Genomic DNA, 12,770 nt, shown 5'->3' with positions numbered 1-12,770 from the left:
GATCCGCCTCCTCTCTCGATCACTGCCCACACCATTGCCTCTGCGTAAAAATCATTCATAATACCCGCATGCCTGAATGACTACAGTACAGCTATGCACACGCACACACACACATCTCTATACCCAACAATACGATTTCAACAGATTGTGATCGAAGTAAATGAACACATTTTGAAGCGAACACATTTTAGGCAAAACAAATAACGTAAACCGATAACGTATGGTATAACTAATGACGTGGAGCCGAGTGTATTTATCGAACATTGTACAAAACATTATAATTCAATAGCTGGCTACCTGTTACAGTTGGGCATTGCTTTCTAGACTTAGTGGCTGGAATGTAGTGGTGTGTGTCGGTGTAGGACGGCGTCACCTTGCTCGTACAGTATGCTACAATATGTGATGTAGGGACAGGGGAATCCTCCACAACTCATTCAGCAAGTCACGATCTGCACCACAAGAGCCTGTTGGAAAATCTCTAAAATGTCAAGGCTTTATTCTTCATTGGATGTGGACAATAAGTGATTTCTATGCTGCTGATGTCTCCAATTTTCCAGAAACGTATTAGCATTATAATAGGAGGAAAAGTACAGTACCTTATAGTGTTGAGAGACACAGGTCACTTCACCCCCTGCCTGACCACTCCACATAGTTCAAATTGGGTTTAACTTGCTCTTTTGACAACCCTCCTTCATTAAAATGAGCTTATAATTCAACTTCATAAACACAACAGTAAAAATCAATCTGAAAACCTGAATTAAATTGTGTTTTAAAGGGCATTTCTCAACATTGCCATTGATTTGCTTGTGTGATGAACAATCCAGTTGGCTCTCACACAGGTGGTTTCCATAATTAAACAATTCAACAATGATACTGCTTCCTAATTCATTTGAGACAGCTGGTGAATGAATCAATATCTGTCCCTAGTGACATGTAGCGTAGCAGAAACTGGAGGTAACAACAGCCATCTGAACACTGCCGGGGTGGTTGAGGCTAGTCATTAAAGCAATAATACACCAATACAAAATATTTAAGCAATAAGGCACTAATATAGGCCAGGGGGCGTGATACATTCTGGTTTTAGCACTGCTGTTCTGCGTCACAGGGAAAGGCATTAGAGCAAGCAATTACGTATTCCCCTCAGCTCTGGTTAGGCCTATGAGGAGGCTTGAACAGAGACAGAGAGGGGAGCCCCATTATTTAGTAGCAGAGCCAGGACACTCTGTAGCCACCTGGACCAGCAACCGGTGTGTGTCCTTGGCAATGAGGGGACAGACACACACCCTCCCACCCACATCCCCCAGGTCATCATTACCTGGCCTTCCTTTGTAGAGCTGGCTCTTTCTCCAACCTAGTCTCAGAGCATTTCATATTATTCTGTATGTTCAAAATTCAAAATGCACTTGCACATCTGAGCTATCTTTTTTTTGCAGGTGCATGGTAACAGTTGAATAAAATGAAAAGAAAAAACTGCACACTGCTCTTGATAGTATCACTGCTCTTTAATAAGCTCTGAGGAAGGACGATACGTAAAAGCTTAATAAAAAGCAGTGAAACTATCAATAGCAGTGTGCGGGTTTCTTCTTTTTTCAAAACACTCCATTTAGTATGATATGTTACATTTCGTATGGCATGTATTTGTGGATGTCCATCACCGAATTTACTTTTACTATGTTACGTCAAGTCTGAGACCAGGCTGTTTTTTCAGGAGCACTTGAAAACAGCCTCCCACTCACTCCATTTTCCCTGCCTGTAATTGTCCCCCAGGTTCAGATATCTTTTATGAATCATAGAGCACAGCGATTCGCACTGTCATTCATGTTCCCTTTCTCCACCCACTCTGTCTCCCACGCTGTCATTGGCTTGAAGGGGACAATCAGCGACACACTGTATTGCAGCAGATTCATTCAACGGCACATCGGAGTTCACTGTGCAGTCAAAACTTGAATTTCCTGTGTTCTTTATATATATATATTTCCACACAATGAGGATGGAATAATACTGTGAAAATTGTGAAAATTATGATTATGCTCTTTTGGTGTAAGAGCTGTTTGAAAAGGTGGGATGGAGTTTTGGCCTTCCATGGTGACATCACCATGCAGTAAATGAGTTAATAGACCAATAAGAGAGTTCCTAACCTCTCTGGCAATAACAGCTAGCTTTCAGTTTTCCCCTCCCCAGTCAGACCACTTCCAGACAGTCCTAGCTAAATTATTGCTTGAGAAATTGCTCTTTACTAAGAAGCTATTTATATATATATATATATATATATATATTTACCATTTGAATTGAAAACAATCACAGTAAGGTACTTCATAGTTAACCCAAAAATGATTTGGCATTGAGATAAAAAATAAAAAAACATCTACATTGGACCTTTCAGTACTTTTCCCTGAAATATACTAATTGTTCCAAGCATTTGACAGATAACAAACATGGTAGGGACATGAAGGAGATAAGACCTACCACTTGCTCATTGCTTGGAATCTTTAGTCACAGGCTGCTGTGTTATAATACTCCGTAACCTACTATGGACTGATAGAGGATGCTCTATCAATACATATAAAATCATCACACGAAGAAAGGAGGAATTCCAATGACTTGCAAAAGCAGCCTACCGGCACCAACTTTTCTGATAACTACTTTATTTTGTGGTAAACAAAAGTACCTACTACGATTGTGATGTGTGGTCGGCTCACCTAGTTAACTGAAGACCGACTGCATTAATTATAGATCGCTCTGGAGTAGAGCGTCTGCTAAATGACTCAAATGTAAATGAATAACATACAGTCTTATATGATTCCCCTCATTATAGCTAAGCAGTTCTTTTCACTGTCCCATATAGTTGCACAAAACATTTACAATTCATTTTTTGTGTACATTTTTTAAACACTTAAGTGTTTCACTGTAATCAATACCTGTTGTGTTTCACTGTAATCAATACCTGTTGTGTTTCACTGTAATCAATAACTGTTGTGTTTCACTGTAATCAATACCTGTTGTGTTTCACTGTAATCAATACCTGTTGTGTTTCACTGTAATCAATACCTGTTGTGTTTCACTGTAATCAATACCTGTTGTGTTTCACTGTAATCAATACCTGTTGTGTTTCACTGTAATCAATACCTGTTGTGTTTCACTGTAATCAATACCTGTTGTGTTTCACTGTAATCAATACCTGTTGTGTTTCACTGTAATCAATACCTGTTGTGTTTCACTGTAATCAATAACTGGGCGCATGTCACAAATAACATTTTGATTTGAAACAGCATCCGAATCCACACAATATGTTTACTAACCAATGTATGCAAAGGTATTGCTTATCAACAGGTAAAATCATAAACTGCTATTTGCTGCCAGCTAGTGGTTGTTAATAACAACACGCTGGTCAAACAGCACCTTCAAAAAATACTTTGTATTGTTCCAGAATTACAACATGGTACATTTCGTAGACACGCCACAGGTCTGTCAATATGATACCACTGGGAAATGGTCACCACGGTCATTATCAAGAGTGTCACTGTCTCAGAGAGACTTACTTTACACTATACATAAGTGGTTCATAAGCCACTTACATATTCTATTAAATATGGCTAGTGCTTATCTTTTATATGTAGGCCCTCCATTTCAGATAAATACCTAATGCGCTACGAGATATGATATGTCAGTAATATATTACAGATCCAGACAGATAACCCAATATCATGATATGATATGCCAGTAATATATTACAGATCCAGACAGATAACCCAATATCATGATATGATATGCCAGTAATATATTACAGATCCAGACAGATAACCCAATATCATGATATGCCAGTAATATATTACAGATCCAGACAGATAACCCAATATCATGATATGACAGTAATATATTACAGATCCAGACAGATAACCCAATATCATGATATGACAGTAATATATTACAGAGCCAGACAGATAACCCAATATCATGATATGACAGTAATATATTACAGATCCAGACAGATAACAACCCAATATCATGATATGCCAGTAATATATTACAGATTCAGACAGATAACCCAATATCATGATATGCCAGTAATATATTACAGAGCCAGACAGATAACCCAATATCATGATATGATATGCCAGTAATATATTACAGATCCAGACAGATAACAACCCAATATCATATGCCAGTAATATATTACAGAGCCAGACAGATAACCCAATATCATGATATGACAGTAATATATTACAGAGCCAGACAGATAACCCAATATCATGATATGCCAGTAATATATTACAGATCCAGACAGATAACAACCCAATATCATGATATGCCAGTAATATATTACAGAGCCAGACAGATAACCCAATATCATGATATGACAGTAATATATTACAGAGCCAGACAGATAACCCAATATCATGATATGCCAGTAATATATTACAGATCCAGACAGATAACCCAATATCATGATATGACAGTAATATATTACAGAGCCAGACAGATAACCCAATATCATGATATGACAGTAATATATTACAGAGCCAGACAGATAACCCAATATCATGATATGATATGCCAGTAATATATTACAGATCCAGACAGATAACAACCCAATATCATGATATGACAGTAATATATTACAGAGCCAGACAGATAACCCAATATCATGATATGCCAGTAACATATTACATATCCAGACAGATAACAACCCAATATCATGATATGCCAGTAATATATTACAGATCCAGACAGATAACAACCCAATATCATGATATGCCAGTAACATATTACATATCCAGACAGATAACCCAATATCATGATATGCCAGTAACATATTACATATCCAGACAGATAACCCAATATCATGATATGACAGTAATATATTACAGAGCCAGACAGATAACAACCCAATATCATGATATGCCAGTAATATATTACAGATCCAGACAGATAACAACCCAATATCACACCTCATAGTGAAACAGACCCAATATGATACCACAACAGTCACTGGATAGCTAGGACATCAGGCTCGGTCAGACTTAAGTTAGTAAGTGACAATACAATTAGCCCTTCCTTTCCCCCAATGACACTGAACTAATTACCAAGCCAACGCTACTGGAGCATTAGATGAGTTAAACTGTTGCACAGCGAGGAAGAATATAGAATTTACATGAAATGGAGGCTTTAGCAAATAGGTCAGTATTATTAAGGATTTTACTCCGCAATCAACAAGTTGAAACCAAAGCCAAAGTCATATCCATTATTGACAGTTTGGCAGCAATCAAGACATTCTTAACTAAGACAAGGCAAGATTCTGAAAACCATCCCGACAGTAATGATTTTGAAAGACAGTCTGCATGTCTATTCCTCCCAAAGAGAATGTGCTCTGTGGTCAGATGGTAGGCCTGAGCCACAAAAAGGTTGAAAAGTAAGAAAACAAAAGAGACATGTCTGTTAATTACATCATTTGTTCGTTCACAGAAGATTTTTTTAAAAACATACCCGTCACGGGACTTAGGCAATAGGCACAATATTATCTCAATCAAACCACTCATTTCTTCATGATGTGTCTAAATAGGCCCTAAAACATGAACAAAAAAAATGGGAGAACCTGCAGGCAATGATGTGAAAAATAAAGTCCATGACCCTGGTTGGAGTGATGGGGTGGTTGCATCCAGAAGAGGATTATAAAGCGGTATTGGGGCTCACAAAGCCAAGGCTTAGCAGGGCACCAGGAAGTTCAGTATTGGAGGCGAGGGACTGGAAGAGATGGTGAAGATAATCTTTTTGTGGTTTTGTGTGTGTGTGGGGGGGGCATGAGACCCCTATGAGGGGGATATATAGTGGCCGGTGTACCAAGACCCACAGAGTCACCTGGCGAACAGACAGGCCCCTAGACAGCCAACATCCCTCGTTCCTGCTTCTTCCTTGGCCTCTCCCTCTCTGAAATGAAGAAAACCAGACAGACTCCGAATGACACTTAGTGCTCATGTAATGTCTATTTCCACTGCTGGAGTCTTTAACCTACATCTGAATTCATATTCTCTCAACATAAGACACAAATATTTGTAATTCAGTATGACGCAACATCGGAGGAGACCTACCACTGCTGGAGTCTAACCTACATCAGAATTCATATTCCCTCATCATAAGACACAAAAATGTGTAATTCAGTATGATGCCACATCTGAGGAGACCTACCTTGACCTGGCTCTGGTTCTTCATCAGCTGCCTCTGGGACGTCTGGCAGGGACTCATCAGGTACCTCGGGTAGGTCAAGCTCTCCCTAAACACACAAAACAGACAGACAGAAAGGGAGGTAAAGGAAAAAACAAGACTCAAAAGGGACTGTCTCTCATCTATTGCTGTTAGGAGAAGTCAGGTAAGGAACCAGAGAAGTGATACTATCCAGATTGACACAGTCCCTTGCCTTGACAAATGTCCGTAGACTCTGATAAGGCATCTAACAGTTGAACACAATGGGTGATTTGAGGCTAGTCAGTCACTGTGTGATAAAATCCCTACTTGTGTTCAACGGATAGACGCCATAGGAGAAACTGTATATACCAATTATATGTTAGGAGTCTACAGCCATGCCTCAGGTCAACAGAGTTACATGATGATAGTGGCTGGCCATCCAGTGTTGTTGAGTAATACAGACTGACCTGAGTGATGGCCTCCAGTTCAGCCAGTACAGCATCTTCATCCTCCTGTGTCAGGGAACCTGCCAGCATCTCATCTATTTCCTGTACAGAGATAAAAAGGTACAAATAAATATGAACAAAAACAGTCATTTCAAAGAGATTGCAATGCCTCTGTAACAAGAAACAGTGGGGACCTTACCCTCTGGTATTCAATGCCTTCTTGGGTCTCGTCCATAATTCTCTCCACATCCTCGATGGACATCGCCTGATATGAAATAACAAACAGTAAGTACAGGAAAGCCAGTGTTTATTCACTGCATTTCCATGCGGAATGCTATATTATTTGAATTGCAGATGCACTGAAGGTAAGCAACCGATTTATCTTACCAATTGGCTTATGGAAAAGACAGACATATACTGTATGCTACTTATCAGGTCATAGAGAAGTTGCATAGAGGTCAAACCTAGAGGTCAAACATAGCTCTCTGATACCCTCACATAGAGTACCTCATGCAATGACTTCAGGCAGTCGTTTCCAACTTTAAGGCCTTCAACGACCTTCATCTCAATCTGGGCAAACTCAATGTCTTGACACTATAAAGAAAACAATAAGATCAGAAGGCATTAGTTCAGTACAGGGGTGTATTTACAAGGAACCAAACAGAACCAGGTGGAAGCAAATGGAACAAAACGGGGAGGGACTTAAATGTGTCCAATAGAAACTCTTGTTTGTTGCAAAGTGTTTTCCGTTTGAAGCAAAACATTTGGCTACAGTGGAAAACGTTTCTGAAACAGTGTCCGACTAATGAATAGAGACATTTTCTGTTGATCATCAAACGTCTCTTCTGAGTGATGCGTTGGGACCTTACATTATTTTTTTAAAAGTTAGTGAGTGATGACCATGAAAACACAAAAGACTGACGGCTATAGCTATGATCAACACGCATATTATTCTTCTGGCTTTATCTAGCTCTATTTGTTACATTTCACCTTGCCATCGCTGGCCTGCTAGGTAATCGACCCTCTGATGCAGGACAGGAGGATGGTTCATAATAATGGTAGGAACGGAGCGAATGGAATCAAACACGTGTTTGATACCGCGTCACTTATTCCAGTCCAGCCATTACCACGAACCCGTCCTCCCCAATTAAGATGCCATCAACCTCCTGTGCTCTGATGACATCTGTCATTTTGTAGACGATAACCATCTGCTTACGTGTTTGTTGAGTTGCACGAGCTGCATTTGAAGTTGCATGTGATCGTAAGTCGCTCTGGATAAGAGCGTCTGCTAAATGACTTAAATGTAAATGTATGGTGGTGCTTTTAAGACAACTGGGAACTCTGGGGGTGACGAGGTCAAATCATGACGTCAGTGATCTTTAAGTCGGAAAGATGGAGCTCTAGAAAGATGCCCAAATTCCTGACTTGGAATTCCAATTTGAATGACCGTTCAAAATTATTCTCCTAGTCGGAGTTCCCACCTGTCTTGAACGCACTGAAGTCGGAGATTTTCGAGATCCCAGTTATTTTGAACGCGGCATACGTAAACAACACGGTTTCTGATGAGGAACGCGGCCAGGAAATTTGTCTATACACCTCACGAGTATCATTTTCTGTATTCCTGGTGGTGCGAGTGAGTGAATGGTTGACAAATGTCAGGTATTTACCATTCGCTCCAGGTTGCTTATCTGGTTTTCTGTCTTGTCCAGGAGCTGGTCCTGGTATCTCTTCTTTTTGAGCAAGAGGAGGGCCTTCCTGTTTGAAAACAAAATACAGAAACGTGAGAATATTCAATACAATGACAACCAATATAATGTCCAAATTTCGTAATTATATGTATTATATATGGTCTATGCACATGAGAGCTTTCAATCTCAAGTGCTTTAAAGTGACAACCTTCACTTCAGGCAGATCAGGATCACATAGCATTTCTGGTGAGAAGCCAGTCCTTACTCTTTCTTGCCATCTTTCAGCAGTTGCTTGGCTAGATTCCTCTCCTTCTCCAGCTGCAGGGTGATTCTCTTCTGATACTGCTTTAACTTATCTCTCTGCTGTTTCAGTTGCTGTAATTGAGATGACTGACATTTTAATGCAATTCTTGAAAGACCACTTGTTTCAACAATAAATCTCTTCAGTTCGCTGTCTAGCTTTCCAGTAAAGAACAGTGTGTTAGCCCTGACTAGTAACGTTATGGGTTGTCAGACTGCCCAATTCCGCCCTCCTAGCTAACTTACTAACATTAGGCCTAACGTAGACATTATCAAATGTAGTTATAGTATGTTAGAAGGTTGACTTGTTAGCTAGTTGGCTAACGTTAGCTAGCTACAGTAGCTAGGCTACTTACCAAAACTGCCCTGTCCTGCTCTGTGATTCGTGTGCGTCTCTTTCTGGTGAAAATGTTTCCCATTTTGATTCAACATCCCCGCCACTCTGTGCAGCTATTGAATTGACTTGTCAACAAGTCTATTTCTCAGAAGAACATTGCGTACATTCCAATAGTTTGTGGATCGGTTGACTAACTAAACATCTGATGACTTTGCATGCTAGCTAGTTTACTTCGGTTACCACACCCACAATGTACAAATGGTTCTATATCGTAAATATTCATGATTATTATATTGTTGGTGCTTTTTTTGGTGTTAATTTAAGGTCAGGGTTAGCAGTGAGGTTAAAGTAGGGTTTTAAAATCAAATTTTAAGAATATAAATTGTAGAAATAGGCGGGGTTTCTGACTTGGTGGCTGAGGTAACTACTGATGACCGTTTACTTCAAATAAGCTAGCCAGCTAATGCAACAACAAAACACACGCCTAACAGGAAGTACGGCATTCAGATAGGGACAATTCAGTTGTCACAATGACAAGAAACGTTAAACCATAGATAGACGCCGACCAATGATGTGTATAAACCCTGGTTCCCCGTTTATATATTGGCCATTGAGAGGATCCGGTCGTCCATATTGGTACTCCCCAGTAGGTGCAGTCCTCCATAGGAATGAAGGACAAAATTACATGTATTTAGTTGTTGTAGTGGTGACAGTAGCATTAGTAATCTTCCAAAAATGGACTAAGGATTATTATTTTATATATATGTTTAAACATTTTTTAGCTCACATAATATAGCTCACATAATATAATTTAAATGTATGCATTAAGGTGTCTGTAATATAATCCATGTGGTAAAAACAAATGTAGACATTAATAAATAAATTTATATAGCTTCCAGAATGTGTTTTACAACACTCACATCTACTACTGTGATAGATAGTACTCCCTTATTTCTGCTTATCATCACCTGTTATAAAATGACCACCTGCCTTGCTAGTTGACTTACTCTTCCACTTTCGAAGCACTGAAGCATGCTGCCCTGTTCTGAAAGACCGTCATGTTGTTCCTGGATGGTTGATCATGACGTGTCATTTTATGAATTTGTTCGTTTTGAGAGACTCATTACTAAGCACTTCCTCACACAAAACACACCGTGGGCGCTCCTCCTTTGTAAGAAAGAGAGAAAAAGTCATCACTGTATTTGCGTTTCAGGTCCGAGTCTCCACCTTTATCCTCGCTGGCTCCACCGGAACCCATGCAGATTGGACGTATCTCCCAGGCTGAAAGAGACCGCCGGATGAGGGAGCGATGCTGTCTATATTGCGGCAAACCGGGCCATTTCCGCTTCACGTGTCCCGGGCTCCAGGGAAACGCACAGTCCCGTGCAGGCCTGGGAGGACTGTAACGGGAAACATAACCCCCTCCCATCCATCCAACTCCCGCCTGCTCATTCCAGTCATCCTGTCCTGGGACAACCACAAGCTTCCCCTTCAAGCCTTGGTAGACTCTGGAGCCGCAGGTAACTTCATGGATGGTGTCTGGACGAAGGAGAATGGCGTTCCCTCTGAACCTTTAAGTGACCCCATGAGGGTTACTACGTTGGATGGAAGCCCTTTGGGATCTGGACTTGTCACTCGTGTCACTACCCCCTTGCGACTTTCAGTTTCCCAACACCAGGAAGTGATGAACTTTCATCTGATCTCCTGTTCCGAGTTCCCTCTCGTCCTTGGATACCCCTGGCTTCACAGCCATAACCCTCATATCGACTGGTCTGTGGGCACTATCAAGCAGTGGGGTCCTACGTGCCAAACCACTTGTATCTTCCCGAGTTCCCCGAGTTCTCCTCCCGAGTCTCTAGAATCCATCGACCTGTCCCGAGTTCCCGAGTGTTACCATGTAGTGGCTTCCTTTAGTCTTTACCATAGCCACTGCCCAAGCCTGAAGCGGGTTGATTGGTACGCATACAGTCCACAGTCAAGGTTTCCAAACGGCCAAACATTCAATGACATCCAGGGATATGGTGCAACAAAAATGTTTATTCTTCTTATATCTAACAAATAAATGATTCTTCAATCAACTTGAAGCATAGAATACATATTATGACCTGTCTGTATGTCTGTATGTCTGTATGGTCAAAAAACTATACCGCTCCCGCATCTAGCAAGGACTCTTCCCCTCCCGAAGGCCCAACTTCCTGCCTTTATCCTAACACACTTACCACAATACAATGAATAGACAAGAGGGGGGGCCAAAAACTAAGTTACACTAACAACAAATGAATATATCTCAATCAGGTAAATATAAATCATAAAGGTACGTACCTAATATTTCATCATTTACATTATTATTTAATATATTTACACAAATATACAGGAGCTCCATATGTTCGGTCTTTTATACAAATATGTCCAAATCGGCTCTAACATACCGGCCCCTAATTGTTGACTGCACTGAATGCACAACAATTACTTAATATTCAAACATAGAGCCAATACACAAAACATTCTATACCAGAGCACTATTACAGTTCATAGCTATATACAAATATACAAGGTGCCATATAGGAAAATAGTCCGTAGATCTCAGTCTAAGTTGAAAAATGTCAAGAGTTTGACGTCCAAAAATGTATGACATCAAAGAATGTAAGAGTACGACATCAACGAATCAGAGGTGCACGTGATTCTAAGATGGAGCACTGTGTGTGTGTGTGTGTGTGTGTGTCACTCCGTCGCCTCAAGGAGCAGACAGAGTTTATTGATAGGTCTCTGTAAGATATTGGTCTTAGTCTTAACCATGACGCTCCGGACAAGACCTTTGGCCCCTGGCAAAGCCTCCACCACACGCCCCATTAACCAAGAGTTCCTTGGGGCGGTGTCATCGACGATGACCACGAGGTCACCAGGACTGAAGTTTCTCTTAGTTTTGTTCCACTTGTTCCGCTCCTGCATAAGTGGAAGATACTCCCTGATCCATCTCTTCCAGAAGAGGTCAGTGATATATTGTACTTGCTTCCATCTCCTTCGTGAGTATAGGTCGCTTCTCTGGAATAGTCCTGGTGGCAGGACTGGCTTAGCTTTCAGATGAAGCAGATGGTTCGGAGTCAGGGGTTCTAGATCATTAGGGTGATTTGTTACAGTAGTGACTGGTCTGTCGTTCATAATCGCCTCAACTTCACACAAGGCTGTCTGCAAAGCCTCATCATCCAGTACTTGCTCTTTAAGGACTGAATAGAGGATCTTTTTCACCAGTCGGATCAACCTCTCCCATACCCCCCCATGGTGGGCTCCAGAGGGAGGGTTGAATGACCATGTCACTCCTTTCTTCAGTAATTCATTTTGAATCTTGTTGTGATCCAGCTCTTTCATAGCTTCTCCTAGCTCTCTGTGTGTTCCAACAAAGTTGGTGCCATTGTCTGTTCTGATACTTGTTACTGGGCCCCTTCGACAGATGAACCTGCGCAGGGCATTGATGCAGGAATCAGTATCCAGATAACTAGCAACTTCTAGATGGACAGCTCGACTCACAAGGCAAGTAAAGATCACACCATAACGCTTCACATGAACGCGGCCTCGCTTCACCTCTATGGGGCCGAAATAATCTATGCCTACATGGGTGAAAGGCGGCAAATCAGGTGACACCCGATCTTGTGGAAGGTCGGCCATCTTCTGTTCTCCAGCTCTAGCTTGCATCCGCCTGCAAAAGACACAGCTCTTAAGGATCTTCCTTGCTAAAGAGTTGGCACAGGGTATCCAATATCGCTGGCGAAGTCTAGAAAGCATGTGACCTCTCCCAGAGTGGCCAACCTGCTCATGGATGTG

General features: G+C 41.0%; 1 protein-coding gene across 1 annotated transcript; it reads right to left on the bottom strand.

Moving 5' to 3' along the window:
• Positions 1-3,271: 3,271 nt before the first annotated feature.
• Positions 3,272-9,389, bottom strand: LOC115144457 (charged multivesicular body protein 6-like). Its single transcript, XM_029685512.2, has 8 exons — positions 8,971-9,389; positions 8,580-8,689; positions 8,294-8,381; positions 7,134-7,220; positions 6,826-6,891; positions 6,648-6,728; positions 6,184-6,268; positions 3,272-5,925 (listed from the first exon to the last, which is right to left on the bottom strand). Exons 1-8 carry the CDS (start codon positions 9,031-9,033, stop codon positions 5,876-5,878), a joined length of 630 nt encoding a protein of 209 aa, XP_029541372.1. The 5' UTR covers positions 9,034-9,389; the 3' UTR covers positions 3,272-5,875.
• Between the last annotated feature and the right edge of the window lie 3,381 nt (positions 9,390-12,770).

This window comes from Oncorhynchus nerka, linkage group LG16 (assembly GCF_034236695.1).
Source record: "Oncorhynchus nerka isolate Pitt River linkage group LG16, Oner_Uvic_2.0, whole genome shotgun sequence".
Lineage (NCBI taxonomy): Eukaryota > Metazoa > Chordata > Actinopteri > Salmoniformes > Salmonidae > Oncorhynchus > Oncorhynchus nerka.
This window is presented reverse-complemented; position numbering and strand designations above follow the sequence as displayed.